Source organism: Triplophysa dalaica, chromosome 21 (assembly GCF_015846415.1).
Source record: "Triplophysa dalaica isolate WHDGS20190420 chromosome 21, ASM1584641v1, whole genome shotgun sequence".
NCBI lineage: Eukaryota > Metazoa > Chordata > Actinopteri > Cypriniformes > Nemacheilidae > Triplophysa > Triplophysa dalaica.
The window spans coordinates 13,256,292-13,279,566 of NC_079562.1; the positions used below are offsets into that span (position 1 = coordinate 13,256,292).

General features: G+C 37.6%; 3 protein-coding genes across 4 annotated transcripts; all 3 read left to right on the forward strand.

Moving 5' to 3' along the window:
- The first annotated feature begins 191 nt into the window (after positions 1-191).
- Positions 192-2,705, forward strand: si:ch211-262i1.4 (thymic stromal cotransporter homolog). The gene is made up of 4 exons (XM_056735293.1): positions 192-1,186; positions 1,952-2,035; positions 2,286-2,442; positions 2,585-2,705. The coding sequence occupies exons 1-4, from the start codon at positions 235-237 to the stop codon at positions 2,619-2,621; spliced, it is 1,230 nt and encodes a 409-aa protein (XP_056591271.1). The 5' UTR covers positions 192-234; the 3' UTR covers positions 2,622-2,705.
- A 2,207-nt stretch (positions 2,706-4,912) lies between these two features.
- Positions 4,913-17,861, forward strand: ptbp1b (polypyrimidine tract binding protein 1b). Of its 2 annotated transcripts, XM_056734867.1 has the most exons (16): positions 4,913-4,998; positions 5,533-5,583; positions 6,902-6,932; positions 10,827-10,887; positions 10,969-11,141; positions 11,238-11,384; positions 11,911-12,066; positions 12,263-12,373; positions 12,541-12,715; positions 12,844-12,921; positions 13,003-13,148; positions 14,404-14,437; positions 15,229-15,321; positions 15,408-15,624; positions 15,722-15,799; positions 15,905-17,861. In XM_056734867.1, exons 1-16 carry the CDS (start codon positions 4,991-4,993, stop codon positions 16,035-16,037), a joined length of 1,692 nt encoding a protein of 563 aa, XP_056590845.1. In that variant the 5' UTR covers positions 4,913-4,990; the 3' UTR covers positions 16,038-17,861. The 2 variants fall into 2 exon arrangements, 1 of the variants encoding a protein (XP_056590845.1); XR_008904994.1 differs by lacking the exons at positions 14,404-14,437; positions 15,722-15,799; positions 15,905-17,861 and having other exon boundaries at positions 15,408-15,547.
- A 2,197-nt stretch (positions 17,862-20,058) lies between these two features.
- On the forward strand, positions 20,059-22,310 carry fam174c (family with sequence similarity 174 member C). The gene is made up of 3 exons (XM_056734918.1): positions 20,059-20,462; positions 20,781-20,909; positions 21,030-22,310. The coding sequence occupies exons 1-3, from the start codon at positions 20,170-20,172 to the stop codon at positions 21,031-21,033; spliced, it is 426 nt and encodes a 141-aa protein (XP_056590896.1). The 5' UTR covers positions 20,059-20,169; the 3' UTR covers positions 21,034-22,310.
- The last annotated feature ends 965 nt before the right edge of the window (positions 22,311-23,275 follow it).

Genomic DNA, 23,275 nt, shown 5'->3' on the forward strand with positions numbered 1-23,275 from the left:
GATTGAGAAAGTGTAGTTTTTTGAGGAAGTGATTATTTTTCTGTAGTGAATTTTGTATGAAATACAATAATTATAGAGATCAATACACCACAACTTATCATGAAACTGCAAAAAAGGAATAGTGTCAAGCCAAAAGATGTACAGTATGTAATAACATATAATCTTATTTACCATTTGTGTTTAAGGTTATATCAAGCACATTCTCAAGACAGAAGTTCTGTGTCTGCCAATCAAATGGGCATCATTATGACTTTGGTGGAACCAGTGGTGGTCATCAATAAACTGGGAACCTCTTTCTTCGAGATGGCTCTCACACAGACTATATACAACCACTCTCTGAAGACAACTGCTGGAGATAGTGATCGAGCACAGACGTTATCCTCACGCTTCCTTCTTATTCAGAGTGTAGTGTCCTCTGTGGCAGCTCTGCTGTCCATCATTCCTCTGAGCCGTATCGCTGACCATCACGGACCTAAAGTCTTTGTGGTGGCCTCTCAGATGGGTTCTGTTTTGGGCATGTTTATGCTTCTCATCTTCATGTACAGTGAGGTTCCTTTAGAGTTTCTGTATTTGGGTTCCTTGTTGCACGGTCTAAGTGGGGGTGGGCCGATGTTCTGGGCCGGGGTGGCTGCTCTGGCAGCCCTGAGCTCGGAGAAAGGCAAGCGCACTCTTAAACTAAACATCGTGGACTTTTGTTTTGGAGTTGCAGGGGTCGTGGGAGGTCTCCTGTCTGGATATCTCTATCAGATAGGACCTTCGGTTCTCCTATCTATAGCAATTCTGGTTAGTGTGGTGGCACTGCTGTACTCCGTGTTTCTTCTATCTGACGTGAGATGTTCTGAATCTGAGAGTGAGCCGTTGTTACCAGAATCTGAGAGTGTGAACAGGATGGACAAGATCTCTGTAGGGATACTGATGGTTGCTATGATGGTTTTCATGGTGGGCATGATTGGGGCAGAAAACGTTCTTCAGCTGTACGTGTTGAAGCCTCCTCTGAGCTGGAACTCAGTGTGGGCAGGATACGGCAGGGCTGCCACCAGTGCCATGTACCTCAGTAGCTTTCTAGGAGTCCTGATTCTGTTTAATGTGTTAGGAGACACAGCTCTCACTCTTGTGGGCATTGTATCTAACTGCGCTGGGATGGCTATTATGGGATTTGCCATTGAAAGTTGGGTCTACTTCTTGGGTAAGTACACCTGAAAATATATTAAAAGATAATACACAAACAAAAAAATGATATTATACAACGGTCTGACTAGAGTTAACACAATATTAAGGTCATTAGAGGGCCTTTAAAGGTACTAAAAGCATTTTTTTAAACAACATGTATTACATGTCCAAACCAGCAGGTGTCACTGAAATTTGCTGTAATGAGAAATCACATAGTAATTAAAAAAAATAAAAATACAATAAAATACAATAAAATAGATGAAGATATTTATTTTGAATTTCCTATCTGATCTTCGTGCATTTTTGTCCAATTCCAGGTGTCATACTTTTACAAATTCCACCTTAATAATAAATAAAATTATAAAGTAAAGTATAGTAAAGTAAAAAATGAAATAAAAAAATATTAAAATTAAATAAATTAATTAATAGATTTTTATTAATAATTGTCATTGTCACAAGAACATTATTCTTGTGTTTTTCTCTTAGTTCACTTTAGTCACAAAAGATTTGCACAATATTAAGACATTCTAATTAAAACAACATACACATTATATAAAAGAGGTAAAAGTAAATAAATAATATTGAACGATTCCATGACTATGTAAGTAATATTGCACATGTTGGTTGATAGAAGTGAGATGGTTATGTATGGTAATACACTTAAGAATAAGAAAACCTGACTTTTGGCACACTGATTCAAACTGAAAAAACTTAACCAAAAATTGAAATTGTGTTATGCATTCTAGCATGTTTCTGCATAAAGATGTGTTGTTTAAAACAGCCAGAGGAATTATGATGTTTGCCTGCGTTCCCATGCCAACACTGCGAGCAATGCTGTCCAAGAACCTGCATCCCCAACAATATGGTAATATCTAAACTATATATAAAGATAAACTTAAAGAAAGCATTAACATTTAACTCATGCACAGTGCATGATATATTTAATAGTCATAGTTCTCTTGTTCAGTTTGGTGTTGTTTATAGCTGGTGAACCATTGAGGTCTTCTGGGAAGCTGGTTGACCAAATGAGTCTTGATTAGTATGAGTACCAGCATCCACAGCATAACATGCTGTTTTATTCTTTATAAAAAGAAGAATTATTCAATGTGTCTCAGGGCGAGTTTTCGGGCTCCTCCAGTTGGTTCTGGCTGTGACTGAACTTTTGTCTAATGTCTTCTTCACCTCCATCTACCCGCTGACTCTCAGCTGGTTCGCTGGATTCTGCTTTCTCCTCTCCAGTGGCATTAGCTACATGAGTACTGTTCCAATCCTGTGAGTACAGCTGCTATGGGCATACCACCAGAAAAATGTCTGTCTCTACATTCATTAGATTAATGTATATCAAATCCATATACTTTAAAAAGAACTGCTGTGAAATTACAGTAACAGCTGCTTTTTCTTTTTTCCCTTGCAGTTATCTAAATGGCAGAATAAGACATGAAGCCATTTGAGAATGAAGAATATTATTCAATTTTCATTCATAATAATCTTCTATAGACTGTATAATCACATTAAAATCGATTTCCTAAATGTAACATTGATTTCTTTGAACTATTGTATAAAATAGATTTAATTGTTAAAAAAAACATTACAATAATGTCAAAGAATTTGACAGACAAATTGTATGGGTACAAATATAGCATTACTGGTCAAAAGGCATAGGATCATTTATTCCTTCCTTTTTAATATTTTTTTCTAGATTGTAGATTAACACAAATGCATTAAAACAATAATGTGATGTAATCCCATCTATGCTGAGTTCTTATTGGCTGCCTTTTCTCATCCTTTATTCCAACTAACCCATTTCAAAACATTTTTCTTACAAAAAAAATTGGATTTTTTTGTCCACAAAAACTTTTTAAATATATAAAAAATGGCTTTAGATTAAATGATTTGTAAGATCAAATGATTTTTAAGATCATGAAAATTTTAGTGAAATGATCCTAAACTTTTAAACGGTAGTGTACTTAAAATAAATACACAAATTATGACTTTGTGTTGTGGAAACAAATACATAAAATAAAAATACACAAATTATGAAATATATATGAATATCTGTGTTGTGAAAACAAAATACATTTTAAAAGAAGCTGCATTTTTTTGTTAGAAAATGTAATGTAGAAAAAAACGTTGTTACTATATTTAGTTTTAACAAACAACTATTTTCTTTTGTCTTTTCTTTGTCTTTTCCTTTAATAATGGTAAGGAATAGTTCTGTCATTCGTTTCTCTTCATATTTTCTCTACACCATGTATATAATCGACGAACTGCATTCATATCTCTATATAAATTCAGAGATCTTTTATCTGTAATGTCCAAAAGCGTCCACAAGGTGTCACCTAGTCTTCACAAATCACTCATCTAACACAATTACCAGGATAAATAACACAAGATGGTAAAATACTGAGGAAAAACACTTAAAAGGTCTTCTCCTTGTTTAAAAATGGTCAAATTTTAGAAAAACGATTAAATCTTTTTGTTTGGGTTAAGTCTCTCCCACTGACAGCTGTATAATCTCCTCAGTTAAAGCCTGACTGATTGTTTGGTTTCTGCTCAGGCGGGCCTATTATTTACCTGGCCAGATCAGGTGATGCCTTTAGTTGGCTACCTTGGAGACAATGAGTCTCAGTTTCTGTTGCGGCCCCTATCCATTATTCAGCCCAGCAGGTGTGTCTCCCAGGGCACAAGAAAAAGTAATTTCCTGAGTGTAACAACAGGTAATTATTAATGATGATACCTGATTCTTCTTTGTGCCCTATAGTATGTCTGGACAACATATTTTAAGATGATAAAACTTATTGCGGATTAATACTGTGTAGTGGGTCAGACTGTTGATATTTCTATAATCAAGAAGCTATTAAATTGATTTGTGGATAGGCCTATGTGCTGTTTTAGCAAACCCAAAATAATTTGTACTTGACTAGTCGGCCTATGAACAGAGTGAAATGACAGTAAAGACTCTTCTCAGCCATGTGGCCAATAGAGATTCCGTCTCACACCAGAGACTCTCCCACATCAAGGAGATCATTGAGCCTTTGATGCCAGCATGGCTTAAATATAACGGACAGCGATTCAACTATAGAGGTCTGATCAGAAGACAGTGTCTGCAGTGCAGAGCTGAAGAAGTGCAGTGCATTTGTCTGGAAGTGCTCTTTATAAACGTCACCCTTATCATTTAGGCCGTCTCTAGGCCTGTAATCTATGATGCCACAATCCTCATTCAAGTACATTTCACAGACATACATTGCACCAACATGTCTTTACATGTTACACTCAGACATAATGGACGTCTGATGGGATTCCTGCCTGAAATATTTATTAGCTGGTGTGATTAGTTTACATGGCTATTGTGTACACAGCCAACCATCCATTGCAGACTTTTACGTTAAAATATGCAAGGCTGGACAATTCTTCCACATTGGTTTAAAATGAGTGTGTCCTAAAATCTCATAAACTTATTAACAGAAAAATAATACATTGATTAGACAAAATGCACGTTTCATAAGAAACACATATTTAAAAAGAAAAATCCTAGGCACAAAAACATTTTTCCAAACACAACACGCTGAACATTGAACAATACTCGGATGCGGCGGGACACACGTTACACTCCCTCAACTGTAACCGCCCTTCGCTTTCAACTTGTCTTATCCAATCGCAACCCACCTCGTGTCTCAGACTCACATTGTTTTCAGGAGTTGACCAATCGGCGAGCTAATCGCTGAGGCGCCACTCATCGCACCCGCCATTTTGTAGCGCGTTAAGAAAACTCAGCCAAGCAACAAAGTTGCGGATCATAATTGCTGTTCCTCGGTGTGCAATGGACGGGTGAGTGATGTTACATGATTATCAATGGAAATAAATCTGAGTCTTCGAGTGATTTACATCCTTTACGGTTGCACGAACTTACTTAAGGTTTATCAATCACTTGTGTTTTTTGTTTGATCGGTCAGCGCGAGCTCACCAGTTGCGATGAACAAACGCGTAGTTTTCTCGTGCATCATGTTTTTGTGATGCTTGTTGTTTTCTTAGCTACAATTTGAGTTTTGGTGTATGTTAACCCTAGATTTTCCGAATACGCGGGTTTCAGTGTTTAAGCCCAAAACGGTCAATTGTCTGTGTTTCAACTTTCCGCCCTAAACTGCTAAGATTTTCCTTGTCTTTTGCGTCACGTGTGCAATAAAGTGTAACCTAAATGGAAATGAAGAGAAAGCAAGAAGCAAGGCTCTTTGAACCTTATGAAAACGCAACATTTAACATGTCCAAACTTAACTTTATTGGTATATATGTGAGATATGACGTTAGTAAGATACATTGAATAGTAGGATGTGTGATGGCATTGACACCTTTTTCCCTGTGCAGCCGCCTAGAGACTGAACTGTATCCTATGGGATCGAGTTACGCAGAATTAGAGTAAGTTCACCTGAAGTTTTACAGCTCAGAAGTGCTTAAAAGTTCAATAATGGCTGCATCTCATTTCTTCGCTTGTCTTTCTGACCCGCATGTAGATTGCTATTTGGATGTCTGGTTCAGATAAATACTAGTATTGTGTTTAAACACGTTGTTTCATGCCACTGAAAAAATCACCATGGTAACCAATTTCCGCATGTTGAAAGTATTTACCACAGTTTTATAGCAAACTGTTACTATAGTAAAAGTTGTAACTTGGTAAACGTAAAGTAGTAAAGTGTGTCCAGTCAGCTTAAGGGGACAGTTCACCCAAAAAAGATAATTGTGTCATCATTTCCTTACTCTCAGATATTTCCAGAACTTTATAAATGTCTTTGTTCTACTGGACACAAAGATATTTTGAAGAATGCCAGTAACCAAACAGATTTCAAGAAAGTATTTATTTTCCCATCTATGGTGGTAAATGGGGAACGAGCTCTGTTTGGTTACTGACATTCTTTCAAATATCTTCCTTTGTGTTAAGCAAAACAAAGCAATGTATACGGGTTTTGAACAACTTGAGGGTGATTCAATTTTCATTTTGGGGTGAACTATCCCTTTAACCGTAGACCTGGATAAACCAGAAAGACACTGTGGACATTGACTATGTAATGTGATACACAGAAACAAAAAGCTGTTTAACCACACCTCAGGTCTGCGGACCCCAGGGCCCCCTCGCCTGAGCACTCACGCCTATCTAACATGCTGTTTTATCATCTCTGAAAAAATGCATCAGAACTTTGGCTTCTTTAGCTATTCATTGTTTAAACATTAAAGCATGCACGCTGCGCTCTGCTGATATTAAGACTTTTTAAAGACCCGAGCCAGAAAAGAGATTCTGACATTTTCTGTGGGTTCATGTGAAACAGGATGTGGGGGTTAATGTTCAATCATTGACTGACCCGAAATACCACTCATATGTCTCGGTCTACGGGAGCACTGTGGGGAATTAACTAGATTATGTGCAGTCATAATATTTTCTATGGTTATTCCTTTCATGGAAATAAACATCTGACCAACGTGACACGAACTAATCTCATATTCTCTAACCCCGTACAGATTTGGTTCAAATTTAAGTGGTGATTAATAGTGCATCACAACTCAAAAAATAATGTATTCAACAATCTTACTTTTGTTTCATTAGCCCTATTTTGAACAATGCACATGGTGGTTGGGTTGGGCTACAAGCTATTCTCTCTATTCTCCTTTTCCAGTTTCTGCTTTATTCTGTTTGTTTTCTTTTGTTTCATGCTCTGATTTCTCCCTTTTCTTTGTTTTGCAGCGTTGTTCACGATATTACAGTTGGTACAAAGGTAAGAATGGTCTCGTAAACTGCAACCACCACATTCAACTGACTATATACACTTTATAACATGACTTGATTTGGTACATGGGATCTATCCCCTTATCTTCCTTTCCTGTGTTTTGAATGCCTCAGTGTTGAGAAAATTCACGTGGCTTTCGTTACATCCACACCTTCTGCTATCACCCATTTCAGATATGATTCATCCCTGGCAACAAAGAGCTGGGTTGTTTCAGAGCAAGTCAAGGTTTTGCCAGAACAGGCGCTAGAAGTACCATCATGAGTTTTTAATGGTCAAAAAAGGTCATTCAGATTGCATATGATTAGGTTTTTAAATAGTATTTTGGTTGTAATATTTCTCTAGATTGTTGACGTGCATGTTGTGAATCTCAAAGTAAGAGGAATTTCTAACTCCATGCTCAGATCAGCCCTTGAAATGCCACAACATGAACAATCCTGCTCGCTTTCTCATTAAAGATTATTTCCTGTGGTATGTGGGTTGTGAGGAGGGACCCGGAGGATGTGGAACAAAAGGCTGATTCATGGGCCTCATTTAAGTTACCAACTTACACGTATCAGGTCATGCAGAAACGTATGTAGCACGGAGACTGCTTTTATCTAAGGATTACTGGAGTGGTCGGGCCTTTTTTATAAAAAATCCTAAATCAAGATTTCAATAAGTTTTTATTTGAGATTTCTGCTTTTGAGCACATGCAGAATTTTAGCATAAATAGTTTTAACTTGTAACACTCTTTTGTTTTCTAAAACTGAATTGCCAAATTATAGTTTCAGCAGTTAAACCACCATAATGTGCACTGGAAGGAAAATAAGTTTTTTTTTTTTTCAAACATAATTACAGAGATAATCTGCAAATTAACAATTTACTTACAATATTTACTTAAAATTTTATTTTTGGTACCTCAGCTGCTAAAATATAAAAAAATTAACAGGTATTTTTGAGACAAAAGTCTGCATATTTAGACAATAGGCTGTTTAAAACATGGATGTAGGTCCTTGATGTCACCCATAGGTTTCTGGGGAGTTTTTGAGGCGTAAAGTGGGAGAAACTGGCCGTCGCAATCTTAGCAGCGTGTCACTCCCGGATAATAGAAATTGAGCAAAGAGGCGAGACTTGGTTGGAGCGGAAGTGCCTGGTTGCCGAAACCCCTTTTTACTCAAGTGGCCACTCCCTGATTAGATTTTAAAGCTTATTATAAGATATAAACTTTTTATAAAATTATAAAAAGTTATAAAATTCACCCCCTTACATTTGTCATAAAGGGTGAAATAAGCAATATCGACCAAAAAAATAATTTTGTCCCAGGCTATAAACAAATTGGCCATTTTAAAGGGATACTTCACCCAAAAATGTGAATTCTGTCATCATTTTATCACCTTCGAGTTGTTCCAAATCTGTATACATTTCTTTGTTATGATGAATAAAGAGAAAGATATTTGGAAGAATACTTATAACCAAACAGATCTTGCCCCCCTTGACTCCCACAATAGGAACAATAGAATTTTTTCTACTATGGTAGTCAATGGGATGCAAAATCTGTCTAATGAAATTTGATTTGGAACAACTCAAAGGTGAGCAAATGATGACAGAATTTTCACTTTTGGGTTCTGTTTCGGCTTTGCGAGAGAGAGAGATCACAAGGTTGCTGCTTGATTCAGACAGAAATAATTTAAGCTGGCACTTAATTTCATCATTGTGGTTTAGTTGGATAATAAAAGATTGCAATGCTAAATACAAAAAAAATACATTGCACTGTTTAATTGTTCAGTAAAAATCTAGATATTTATTATGAAAGTAAATGGATTAAATTGGCCTTATTTGTTTATGGGCTGATCTGGGGGTTTCGATTATTTTAAAGATGGCCGCGACTGTGATAAACATACAGGTGACAAGCTCAACACCCATTTCACAGACATTCTTGAGAGATGGTTTCTGGCTGTTGATATGACGAGATCAATGAAGGCCTTTCAACACATGCAAATATGTTTGCCCCATCACTCGGCAAACACATGTAGCTCTTGTGTTTGTTCAGCAGGGCTGATCAGGGGAAGATGAATGGGGGAGGTGCTAAGGGCTGACATGGGGTTTGCTTGATGCTATCAGTCACTCTGTCTCTCAGTATCTTGTCAAGAATATTGGTTGAAAGCTTGTGTGCCACAGGTACTGATAACAGCACATTTACAATACACAGTCTGCTGTTAACGCGTTGTCTCTTGTTTGTAATGGCTGTGCGCACAGTGACCTGTAGTAAATATATAGCCCGTGCAGACCTAATGTTTGGTGGTTTCATTACGGCGTGATGTAAAACTGAGGTCTAGACCTGTGCTCGTGACCTGTGTGGTAAACGGCTGGAGTTTTGACCGTAATTGTGGGTGAAAGACACACCTGGGCGTATTGAGATAATGGGTTCTGTGTATTCAGCTCCGGGTTGGGTTTCAGTTACCTGCAGCGCAGGCACATGGTCTCCATGGTGAGCGCATTACAATCAGAGGTGCCTTGGCAACGGCCCCCGTTTCTATAGTTGTGAATTGTGGTCTCGGCCCTTCCTCCCTGCTCTTCACACCTTTGTAATCTGTTTAACGCAGTATCCCATCATGCCACACCCAACACATTTTAACACATTGAATGTTTGTATTCATTATGCTTCATTAACTCTGGTGAATGGACAAAACTAGTGTTGCGTAACTTTCGACTGCACGCTTTAGAAGATGGGTTCAATTAAATTATACAGTCACATGTTGTTGATTTTCATTGAAGTTAATTTCAATGTTTAAATACAACCAAAACTGTATTTATTTCAACACATTGTGATCCCATCTCCGAATTTGACTGCTTTACATGGAATTATACAAACACATACGTTTTTCATCCAGAGTGTGAGAGTTGCATTGTTACATGGTAACGCATTTGTTTATACACGAAAGCATGCAAATGACTTTCTGTGGAAACGTATGGTGTAGATGCTATTCATTGAGCACAAGACAAGTTGTGTGGAACATAAAATGTTCTTGCACATTTTTATTGGGTTATAAACATACTAAGCTTGTTGGAAATAGCTTGTAGTGCTTTTATGTGTAACCAGCAATTGAGAAGACCTGCAAGTAACGTTTCAATACAAGTCGTAAAGTCTTTCCTGAGTTCAAGTTGAGCTTTTTTGGGAGCAATCCTCAAAATGGTTGTTTATTAAGAAAATAGCTTGGCTCGGTGTGTTAAGATGCAGAACCAGATGCCTGTTGTATACGCCCCCCTCTGGTTTACATGTGGTTCTCATTGAGTTGTTTGGCTGTGGAATGTTAATATGTGGTGGGTAGGCCGTGTGGTTAAGTGTGCTCCGTTCGGCTGAATACTCTGGTTTTACCATCGCTTTAACTTTTACCATCAGCACTGAATTCTTAAAGTTTGTCCTCATGCGTCCAACTTATTGCAATAACAACATCCTGCGGTTTGGATTGTCTGAACTCTGAGAACAGACGGATTAATTGAGATTCATTTTTTATTCTGTTGAAACACTGTTCAGTGATTCAGTGAATCAACCACCCGAAACGTAAAGTCGCCCCTCTCCCCAGTCTACAAGATGTCTTGTGTCTCCGGATTCAGCTCCGGGTGGGGGGGTGTTTTTACTGGCTGATCTCTAACCTCACCCACCCTTAAGGCAATGCCGTTTCACAAGAATGCTGGATGTTGTCACATTGTTCTTTTCCCGTGTGTTTATTTGGTTACCAATCATTACCTTATAACAAATACACCAAAATATTGGAAGGTTGCCAAATTAAGGGTGAAAACCATCACCTTTATTTCTCTTTTGCTAACTTTGATGTCTGAAGTCTGCAAGTCACAAACAAGTATTTGTGACGTGTTGATCTAACGCTATCCTTTTTTTTCCAGAGAGGATCTGACGAGTTATTCTCCTGTGTTTCCAGCGGGCCCTATATCATGAGCTCAGCAGGTAGAGTCTTGCTTATTGTCACCTTCTCAGATATGCTCCTAGTGTGTCTCGAAACCATCTGATCGTCTGCTTTGCTCACAGCCAACGGCAGCGACAGCAAGAAGTTCAAAGGGGACATCAGAACTCCTAGTCTTCCATCTAGAGTCATACATGTCCGCAAGCTACCCAATGACATCAATGAAGCTGAGGTCATCTCCCTCGGCCTCCCATTTGGCAAAGTCACCAATCTGCTCATGCTGAAGGGAAAGAATCAGGTACATTCCCATCTCTACTCACCATATTCTCATTTTCTAAGCCTGAGATGGTTAAGCCAGAATTTAACTCCATTCATTGCTGTTTTTTCTGCTCAGGCGTTCTTGGAGATGAATTCAGAGGAGGCTGCTCAGACGATGGTTACGTACTACGCTTCAGTCACACCGGTCATCAGAAACCATCCCATTTTCATGCAGTATTCCAACCACAAAGAGCTCAAAACAGACAACTCACCAAATCAAGTGGTATGTGCCACCTTCATTTCCATTTGACTTCTTTATGTTTAGTTAGCATCCACCCACTGCCAGAACATCACATACACACTGTTTAAGTCTTCCAGAACACATCTTTCAGATTGATTTGTAGATGTTTTTCAACTTAAAGACTTATTGGTGCAGCTGTGCATTTGATACTTGATAGAAGTGAAGGGTCTTGTTTGCATCTTTTTCTTGGTGGCTGCGTTTTTCATGCTGCCCGTAAACACAGTTTATATGCCTCTGAAGGCCTTAAGCAGCGAATTCCACAGCTGCAGCCCATCAGCACTCATTTGGTGAATTGCTAAATTTGCTTTGCATCGCTCTGTTTGAGTAAACACATGAAACATTGCTAATGGCATTTACGCCAGTTTTGTTTAGAATGTTGTGTTTGGAAAGAAGTACTTTTAAGGACACGTATGTATATAGGGGTAAAATAGAAAATGCTGTGTTTCTTTTTTAAATCTAATCAACCTTTCATCATTTTGAATGTGTTTGTCGTTTCGTGTGTTTCTAGAGGGCGCAGGCGGCACTGCAGGCAGTGAATGCCGTTCAGACAGGCGGCATGGCTCTAGCTAGTGTTGACCAGTCTGGTATGGCTGGCCCCAGCCCTGTCCTCAGAGTCATAGTTGAAAACCTCTTCTACCCCGTCACCCTGGATGTCCTTCATCAGGTATAAGCATCCTCACGAAACCTTAACGCTACGTCATTCTAAAGTTATACCTTAAGAGTGTTAGCGATATATTCTTAAAAACACAAAGCGATATGAAAGTTTCGGGAAACCCAGTCCAGTTCTCTTTCTGTTATACTGAATCTCTGGCACATTCAGAAGGATTGTTCGATACTTAAGTTAATGGTTTCCTTGACAGATCTTCTCCAAGTTTGGCACAGTGTTAAAGGTGATCACTTTCACAAAGAACAACCAGTTTCAAGCTCTCCTGCAGTTTGCCGATGGCCTGACCGCACAGCATGCCAAGCTGGTGAGTGGCGCCATCTATATGTCAATATAAGTAATGACAGTGATTGCGATGACTTTTAATGCATTGGTGACCTTAATAAACAAACTATTCTTTCAAAATGCATATTAAACATATTTGACTGGATGTGGGCATTATATTTACATGGTACATTTGCATTTTTCTCTTAGGCTTTGGATGGACAGAACATCTACAACGGTTGCTGTACCCTGCGCATCAGTTTCTCTAAGCTCAGCAGCTTGAACGTGAAATACAACAACGACAAGAGCCGTGACTACACACGACCAGATCTGCCCACAGGAGACAGCCAGCCTGGTCTCGAACATCACGCCATGCATGCTATGGGTACATAAAGATATCATTTTTGCCCAACATCACTTTTTCTTACAAACCCTCCCCTTGAAATCATATTCTTCACACTCATATTGTCTCAAGAGGCCAAAGAATAATTTTACCTGCCTTGTTTTTCACAGCTCCTGGTATTATCTCCGCTTCACCGTACGGAGGAGCTCACGTCTTCCCACCTGCATTCACTATCCAGCAGGCCACAGGTAAGACTGCGCATCCTAAATCGATACACCACCTTAATCATACATGTCTGATTTCTTAAAAGGAAAATGACGTTCTTTCAGGGTTGACTCTGCCTGGGGTTCACGGAGCTCTGGCCTCACTTTCCATGCCCGGAGCAGCAGCGGCCGCTGCAGCTGCCAGCAGAATGGGCTTCCACACATTCCCAGGCGGCCACTGCGTCATGCTGGTCAGCAACCTGAACCCTGAGGTTAGTAGATCCCACACCTCACCTGATGAAGGTTTATTTTTTATATGATTTGAGAGACAGATCTTAGCATCCCATCCATCAGCTGTAGTTAAATGTCGAAGATGTTACATATTTTATTGAAATGATCAAATCACTTTGTATGAATACAGTTAAAGTCTTTCAGTGAGGTTAATGAATAAATGCAAATTCCATTAACAGAAGCTCAGTCTCTTTATCGACACAGTATTCTCCTCAAGTACTTAAGTTTGGTCATTTTCTTCCTCTAACATCCTCAGATGTCACATAAAAAGATGCCATTCAGTTGCGCTTCATTCTGTTTTCTTGTGTTGCTCTTATTTAAATATTTTGCTTCTTGACTTCATGTTCCACTCATCTCTGCCAATGTCATACCATAGTAAAAAGAAACGTTGTATTTTCTTGTTGGTCTGTTGTACTGAGGTGGCTTATAACACCCTTACCATGTTAAACCAATGCTCAAATAATATTTTTTATTTATTAATAGTGTATATATTATAAACAATATTTTTTCATTATTAACATTTTTTCTTATGAATGATCAAAATAGTTTCTCTGCCACCTATTGGAGTTCAGGCTGTGCATATACATTCAAATGCATGTTTTATATCCATTTTATAGGAGTTTTACATATTTATCTTTATTTTGATTACAATTTGAGCTTGATAAACAGTTGACTAGTTTCTTTAAACAGACCATAGGAAAATGCATTTGCATATGTGTAGCATTGACCAGGTTAACACATTTGAGAATGAGTACAGTTGTAACTAATTGCTAAAGAATACCTTATTTTGCTGGTGAAGTTTCTGTTAACTTAGCACTATATTTACTTTGTATTTCTTTGTGTATACTGACCTTGTTTTTTACCTCCTTTTTTCTCTTGTTTTTCCCTCCCCATTCCCCTCATCCCATTCTTTTTTTTTTTAACTTCCTCTTTGCCAATTGGCTGCACGCACCATATGTATCTCTTTGCTGATCTCTATTGAACATGTACACAATCATTACACGATCACACACAAACATCAACACAAACACATACACACACACCTCTCCTGAACCCCCCTCTCCCACCCCCTCTCTCCTGCTCCCAATCCATTAACCATCTTCATGATCCAACCATCGTTTTTCGCCATTTCCTGTGGAACTGCCTCGCTGCCTCGGATATGTTGAACCTCCACTCTGCCTCCGATCTTTACCTGTCTCTTCTTCCTCCGCTGCCCCCCTCTGCTGTCCTTTAAAGAGAGTTACGCCCCATTGCCTCTTTATTCTCTTCGGTATGTCATCCTTTAGCATCTTTTTTGGTCACTCGTTTGTTTTGTTCATTTAAGTTGGTTTTATTTCCTCACAAGGCCGCGAGGTCTTTGAGTGCCTCGCTTGTTTTCTGCAGTATTTGGTGTGGTGAGATGAGACACGTCATGAAAAACTGCAGCCTTCTGGTGGAGCGATGAAGTGTTTCTTCTGAGCCCAGTGGGAGGCTGCAGCTTTTTATGATGCACCAAACAAATTGGCATCTTGTAAAATGTTGCATGCTTTGGAAAACTTTACACTCTACCTTTTTTTTTGCATGTCTTTGGTGAAAAGTTTTTTAAATACTTGGTTAATAGTCAAGACTCCTGCTGATTTATAAGTTCATCCTTTTTTGGGTTAAAATATATTTTCATCCCCTTTCTTTCAGTTCTTTTTATCAGTCAATCAGGCTGCCTACGTTAATCTCCACTTAACTCGAGATCGAATATAGACTGAAGATCTGCATTTGCCCTTTAACTGTTTTCTCGTCTCAGTTTTATTCTGTGCAATGCAGTTTCTTCTTTAAAACATTTCTCACACACGTTCCTGCGTCATTTTTACATTATAGCCCCCCAGATAATAATGTTGTGAGACACGTCTCTGTTATAATTCTACAAGTTTTTGTACCACGATAAAGCATGTGATGGTGTGATATAATGGAGCATCTTGATTGTGAACTGAAGTTTTTATAGCATTCAAGCTGGTTTGATGAGGGTGTTTATTATAATATACTGACGGACTGTATAAGACACGATTCTTACCATTTCTCTGTTTTTAGGTGTGTATGGCGACGTATTGAGAGTGAAAATCATGTTCAACAAAAAGGAAAATGCTCTTGTACAGATGTCTGATGTGACACAAGCTCAGCTCGGTAATCATTCTTAACCTGACTGTTATTTTCAGACCTCAAGAAATATTTACAATATTTACATACTGTATATATTTTTTCCAATCTAGCAATGAGCCATCTCAGTGGGCAGAAGTTATATGGCAGGCCCCTGCGTGTTACACTTTCCAAACACACGACTGTCCAAATGCCACGAGAGGGACATGAGGATCAGGGTCTCACTAAAGACTACAGTAACTCTCCTCTCCATCGCTTCAAGAAGCCAGGCTCCAAAAACTACTCCAACATCTTTCCTCCGTCATCCACTCTGCACCTTTCGAACATCCCGTGAGTTTCCGTACAACATTAAGCTCTTTTTTTATTTACTCATATTTAAAAACCTTTAATTTTAACCTTTAACTTGAATTTGATGTATTCGCTTCAGGCCTGCTGTTGTTGAAGATGAACTCAAGTTGCTCTTCGCTAGCAATGGTGCGCTGGTTAAGAACTTCAAGTTCTTTCAGTAAGTCTTTCTTATGCTTTTTAATACCGTCACCTTGAAATCTAAAGTATGTCAGTACTATGATTTTGATAAAGTACTGATGTGTCATAATCAATCTATCTTTAGGAAGGATCGTAAGATGGCTTTGATTCAGATGGGTTCAGTGGAGGAAGCAATCGAGTCTCTCATTCAGTTACACAATCACGACCTTGGAGAAAACCATCATCTTAGGGTTTCCTTTTCTAAATCCACTATTTAAAAGGAATGCTGGGTTGAAGGGGGCTGGAGTTGCCCGTTATTTTTAAACCTCGAGTCTTATCTACAAAGCTCACTTTCATCATTCCATTGTTTTTTATTTAAGAGGCATTTTAATGGTTTTAAATATTTACATATGTTTTTATCAAATATTTTAATCAAGATTTTAAAGCAGTTGTTTGTCCCTGGACTATAATTTAAACAATGTTATTTTGTATCATTTTAATCGGTAAATGTCATGCCATCTTTCCACAGTTCAGTTTTATGGCTAGTTCAACTTTAGACACGATTGATTTATGTAGATGCAGAGCTGAACCTCGACAGGCCTTTAATTCCACAACATACCATTTTGTGCCTTACTGCTCCAGAACCTCAAACCTCTGCAAATCATGTTTGCAAATCTGTAGTTTACAATCAGTTTTATGCTCTCTGGAGACATGGATCATTTCAGTAAGCCGATGGTACAGTCCTTGAACTCAGCATTATATCCCAGAGTTATATTCTCTATATCCAATAGCTTTAGCCTTTATACTGTATCTTTAGAAATAGAATGTTTACAAACAAATTTATGCAATCATTTGTGTATGAATCCAATAGTGAAATCTAGATTTGTCTTGTTTTTTTATACTGTGGGCCATTGCATGTTGGCTGTGGTCAGTGGATCATTAATTGCTGTTTATTGTTTGTCCTGTATTTTGAATAATGTTTAGAAGTGTTGGGCTTCATGTTAATGTGTGACATAGCAGATTATTTAAGCTATTCTAGTTAAATGGCCCATCTTTTGTATGTATTGATGTACCTGCGTGTACGCTACAGCTCGAAACCAAAGCCTTTACTCGGTTTACCTTCATAAGGGACAGCCTGACAGATATTGCCTCAAATGGCTTGTAGAAACATGTCCTCTCAGTGCTCAAGAGTGGCTTTGACGCTCTGTAAATCTCTCTGTAGAGAACACCTGCGTGATGGAAACAGCAGTGCAGGTGAATTGGGACGGTCAGCAGATTTATCTGATAATCAACTCTTGCTGAACTGTGCACATCATACAAATCTAACAAGTCTTAACACATATCAGACACAATGGCCTTCAGTAACCTCTGTAAATAAGGATTTGGGACCTTTATTATCTTTAAAGTGAAAAGTGAAAGTGAATTTTTTTTGGAAATACAAAATAGTGCCTTTTTAAAAGGATCACAGTCCCGGTAGATTCATAGCAGATAAACCCAGAGTTACAATGCTGTACAAAATTTTAAAAAGATATTTTATAAAACGATTGTTTGGGCAGCAAGAAATTTGCTGTGATGCAAATCTGGAACTGCTCTGGACCAGGGAATATATAAGAAAAAAAACACGCCTTTGTTTTATCATCATTACAAACAGTTGAACTTTTTTTACTATTTTTCACCATTTCCCTTTTGTATGGGACCAATCTCAAGTTTAAAGGCTGACAAACATGTGCTTTAAACTTGCCTTGTTGGAAAAAAAAAGTCACTTTAAAATGCCTAAAAATGTGTAAAAAAGATTTTTGTGCATCCTTGCACAACATAAAAACCCTCAAAATGTAACGTCTGCCTTAGATTGAAAACTGTGTCTACTTGTATTCAGACAGATAAGGTGTACATACTATTTTTGTATCATAATGTTATGGGTTTTATACCTGTGAAAACATGTATATTTTGATTACAGCCATGGACCATGAGCAGGCAAAAATAAAGTTCAATTTAAAAATGGTTAAAGTCAGGATTACACAGTTGCAGAGTCTCGTTCTTCATGACATTCCTAGTTGTACTTTTCTATGTATTTTACCTTCAATAAATCTTTGTTTACTTAACGGTCTGTGCATTTATTTCTGTGCAAAAAACAAGTCTACAAAGAATTGATGAAATTTTACTAAATGTATAATGTGTTCTATGAAGTTCTTCCTGTTTTTATGAGGTACTTAATTTAAATAAATGTTTTCTGTTTCATATTCTTATCGTAGTAAAGAAAAAAAGTAATGTTTTATATTAGCAATGAAATAATATAACAATAGTGTTCGAGTAAATTAAAAGGAAGATTGTTACATTTAGGAGGATCGATAAATGTAATCTGAGTGGCTCATGTCCTCATAGTTTGCTCTGCTGATTATAGAGCTCTGTGACTTTATCTTCCTGTTGAGACTCCATAAATTTCTTATTTTCTTGAAGCAGTTTTGCCCGCATCTCCATCATTTAAGTCTCCTTTTACTCTTCCTGCATGTAGAAGAAAGTAAGGATTGACAAATCATTTGTTGCTGTAACTCAACTGGCAGAGGATGACAATAGCAACACCACCATCATGGGTCTCAAATCAGTGTATGTGCCTATATGTTAACCAAACCCATGACCATGATGAGTGTTTAACAGGCCCAAAATTCACCTAAATTGATTTCTGACAGTGATGCATATCTAAACGTTCAGATTGATCTGTCTTTGTCTTTGTTATGCTGTAAAGGCCTTCAATACCAGTTGAAAGTTCTTGAGTGACTTCTTAGTGGACTGATGGCGCTCTTTCAGTTCATCTTTTGCGCACCTGCCTTCTGCAGCAGTTTGACCTTCTTCTGTGACAGGCTGTTCTACAGCAAGGTTCTTCACTTTCTGTTTATATTCCGAAACAACAGCACACGCCAGCATCACCTCACATCAAATTGCCACGTGTGTTTTTGTATATAGGATTGTACTAAAAGTTAAACATTGTGATGTCAAATCCACTAGACAAAAGCATATCATAAATGTATTTAGTCCTACTTTTTAATTCACAGTTAAAATAACATTAAATTGCAAGAACCTAAATCTCTTGTTGATGACGCACCTGAGCCTCCTCCATTGCATGATCTTTGCCCCTGAGCTCACGTTTTTTCTCAATCCAATTTTTTTTCATTCCCAAAATGCTTGGATTTCGTCTCTCTGTATTGGAAGATTATTGCGATCTTGTTAACCTTTTTGAAGCTCATCTTGCAGACGGCTATTGTTCTTCTCCTACTAAACAAAAACACTCTAATGGAGCAATGATGATATATGATGCCCGTACAGTGTTGTGAATTATAGTGGATATAATAGTTTGTGTGTAGATTATGCAACTTTTCTCTAAACTGTAGACAGTGTTTTGCAGTGAAAATCACATCAGACCTGCTCCTTGTAAGTCTCCTCTCAGGATGTGTACTTTAGGACTTGGTGGGCGTTTTTTCTTTTGGAGCTGGATATAAACATTTGAATGTCTGTTCAATTTGACTGACAAGTCAATTTAATTGGTTTCAGGGAGGATAAACATGAAAAGACATTGTAATTTTGTAGTTATCTGACAAATGCTTACCATTGTTAAAAGAAATTGAATGACGTTACTCAGAAAAAACTGGATCCTATAGAAACATGGGTTTAGAATAACAATAAATAAAATGAGTAAATTGCAAGAAATAAATAAGATTTACAGATAGAGGAGACATTGGTTTATTCTTTTTAATTCGTCTTTATTCTTTATTTAAAGTCATTGAAACATATTTGTAAAATAAAAATAGGCAGTGTTAAGAAATTTAGTATACAAATAATATATATAAAAAAGTATAAATATTATAATAAAATAATGGCAATACAATACAAAAAGATAAAAGTTTAACAAACTAATCATCACCTTAATTACCAGACGTTTAATAATACTATTTAATCATATTGTGATTTGACCTTTTTCTTTAGCAATACCTTTTAAATAGATAATAATATTATAATAAAAAATAATAAATCTGCAGAAAGGAAAATAAATAAGTAAAAGTGTACGCACACCTCTGTGAGTTTCAAACGCCTGGACGACAGCAGGAAGTAATGGGGGCGTGACGTCAAAATGTTTTTTTAATCAAGAACAAAGAAATAAACAATCAAAATGGGATTTACATTAAACGAAAAGACTAATGTGAATATAGAAAGAAGTAATCCCAGTCTGCTCATCACGCTCTCTACGGGGTACCCGTTTACGCTGCTGTTTCCTCTCCGGAGTCCGGACACATTTGTCCGTAACACCGAGTGTGCCGACGTCATCAATCAGGAACAGGAACTCCACTGAGTTGCTTAACCAAACTTCTTATGCGTTGAAGTTACATCTCGAGCTTCAAACCGAGGAACCGAGCAACCATGACATCTTTAAGACTTTTTCTTCTATTTCTGGCATTGTGGACTGCTTCTTTTGCCGAGGAAAATGGCCATTCGCCGACGCCTGTCACTACTACATCACCCCCACACAAGACTACTGCCAACATCACAATCAGTCCCGAGCTCCATAAAAACATCAGCACCACCGCCTCATCAAAAGTGAAGACATCCGGCGCGGGCCTCTCTCCGGACGGCGACATGATTCAGAGAGCTCTGTATGTTCTCATCGGCATCACGGCCATCGGAGTTCTTTACTTTTTAGTGAGAGCGGTTCGGTGAGTCTGACATAAAAACAGCCAACAATTTAATATAAAGTGTGTTTAAAGGTAGTTTAGCTTAGACGTCACTTTTGGTTATTATATTCGCTTTTAAATGTTAAAACAATGCGTTTGATTGACGCCCACATATGCGGTCTTGGTTGTCACAGGTTCCTGTCAGTTGACATTTAGTGCCGTTAGGTTTCATCAACCATGTTTAACAATCAAAGTTTCATTTTCGCAGGAGCTCAAAACTTGTTAATTGACATTTTTTAACTGAATGTTTACCTTTGTTGTTTATTTGTTTAATCATACTCATTTATGTCCTTAAACAAGTATGAAGAAATCGACAGGTCAAAGGAGGAAATATGGTCTCTTGAGAAACCAAGATGACACAATGGAGATGGGCCATCTGGAAAGTGATGAAGAAGACAACACTGTTTTTGAGGCCAGGGCCTTCAGAAGGTAGTCAAACAGAACATTTTTCGATCAATGAGAGTAAAACTTAGCATATCCAGGACTGAGATTATAATGTTTGACATGTACACTTCATACAGTACTTATATTCCCTGCTTGTTTCAACAGATGAGTCTCTGGGGATATTTATCGCTTGCAGAAAAAAAAATGTGATGAAGACAATCCGATTATTTCCACTGAAATGGTCGTTGGTGTTGTCTGGTGTTGTCAGTTTCAACAAGGGCTTAGGCAGTATGGCGGGACGCCTTTTTCCAAGAATAAAGTGGAATCTTTAGGTTTACTATGGACCAAAACTTTTTGTGTGACCAAATAGATCTTCTGGGAAATTACTCTGAAGGTCACAAGGCTATTTGTTTACGGTGTGGGGTTATTAGAGGATCAACATTTATTTGGGGATGTTTGTGCCAAAGCTACTTATGCATAACGTATTAGAGATTTTGAGGGATCCTAAACTCCTGGCTGAGTAAATGGGTGTTAATAATTCATATTGTAAACAACTGGCCCTGACGTTCAATTTACAATCCCTGGAAAGCCTAAATTTTTTTGGTTATTTATGAGACATTGTTTGGACTTTGTGTATATGCTGTTGTTTTAGATGTTTGATTGCGTTGAGTATAATGTTATTTTAAAAAAATATATTTTCTTTAAAGTTAAAGATATCTTTGTATTTTCACTTTTTCTTTCTGCTACAAACTGCACTATACTGGTTGTTGTTGTTGTATTTTCATGTCGATGCCAAATACCAGCTTATATAAAGGTTGCACTTTGATTTTAGGGTTGCTTTGGTTCTCTCTTAAACCCTTATCTAGGCAGAATCTGCCCGGCAAAATTATTGACAATCATAGCAACACTCCTGACCAAAACATCATCCTACCAATTTTTGTTATTAGAATCTAAACTACATTCCCATATAGTTTATTTAGGTCAAGTATATTCCTTTATGTCATTCCATGTGTTAAATGAGGATTTATTTTCATACATAATACAGTTAATCATATGGTTGAGTCGACTGAAGTCTGAGTATGAAGCTGTGCTCCTCCCATGATTTGAGCTGTATCTTATGTTGTTTTGTATTTGTGTGAAGAGCATTTAAACCTGGTGCCAGAATTGAGAAAACATACCGACATATCACTTTCACATCTTGAAATTGTGTGGCTTGTTCAAAATGGTGCATTGGGGACAAGGCTTTCCTAACTAATAATTACATGGAGTGTTTCCTACACAATACCTGAAAAACTGATTTTCTGACGCATGGAGTATTTCTCTATAAATGTATAATGTAGATAATTCAAATGACTTCGAGATGTGCCTTCTATTGATCCTTTTTGTAAATGAATTTGAACATGAATTTGATTCTTTTGTAATTAAAACATCAAATTATATTCTCTATTTTGATTCTTGTGAGTTTTTTTTACTTAATTCTGTCTTGCACAAAAAACAAACAATCACCTTGATCTTTGGATCCATCACAAAACAACAACATTTACTTGACGTTGTTTTCTCAAAACACATTTCTTGTACACGTTTTATGCCGGCACAGCCCAAGAATATTGAGGGATAAAAACATTCAATTTTATGCAACAAAGACATCAAAAGTGTGTCAGGCAGAGCATTCTTCAGCCTTCTTTATGTCTCCTGAATACACTTATAATTATGGGTGTTCCGAAATCATGCATATTGTCTCGTTTGTAATGTTTAATCTAAAGTATTTCACGATTCTCCCCCCTTGGAAATCTTCGTGTACTTGGTCTCTCTGACTTTAGAGGCCAAGCCACAATTGTGTAACTTGTGTGACAAGGATGAATGTAAGTTCAGCTTCAATTGTTTGTAAGATGTGTTTTAATAATTTAGAGTAATTTCGGTACTGAGATTCCTGGAGAGAATTTATGTTAAACCTAATTGTCTTTCAGGGATTTTGAGCTGATTGCTCATAAAGTATCCACGAGATGGCGCTATACACCCGTCTAATAGAGGAGCGGCCGGTTTCCCACTGCCTGTAGTCTGGCCTTGTTCCTGCCCTCTGAACCATTGAAAGTGCTAAATAACACAGGGAATTATAATCATTAACATAATTATATTGGAATAACAGAAAGGTTACATTAGCTCCTAATTCAGCCATATGTTACCACTTAAACCCTAAGTATACTGTAGAGGCTGCTGCTTGAGAAAAGGGCTCGCGCGAATAATCATTACTTCACACTGACATGACCATAAGTGTATGGTGTCAGTTTCTGGTCATACGAGCAACATTCTCATGCCACATTTCAGAAACACATTCAGTTTCTATTGACCAGAACACTGATAGGAATTTCAAAGTCAAATATTAATTATTTGATATATTAATATTACATGAA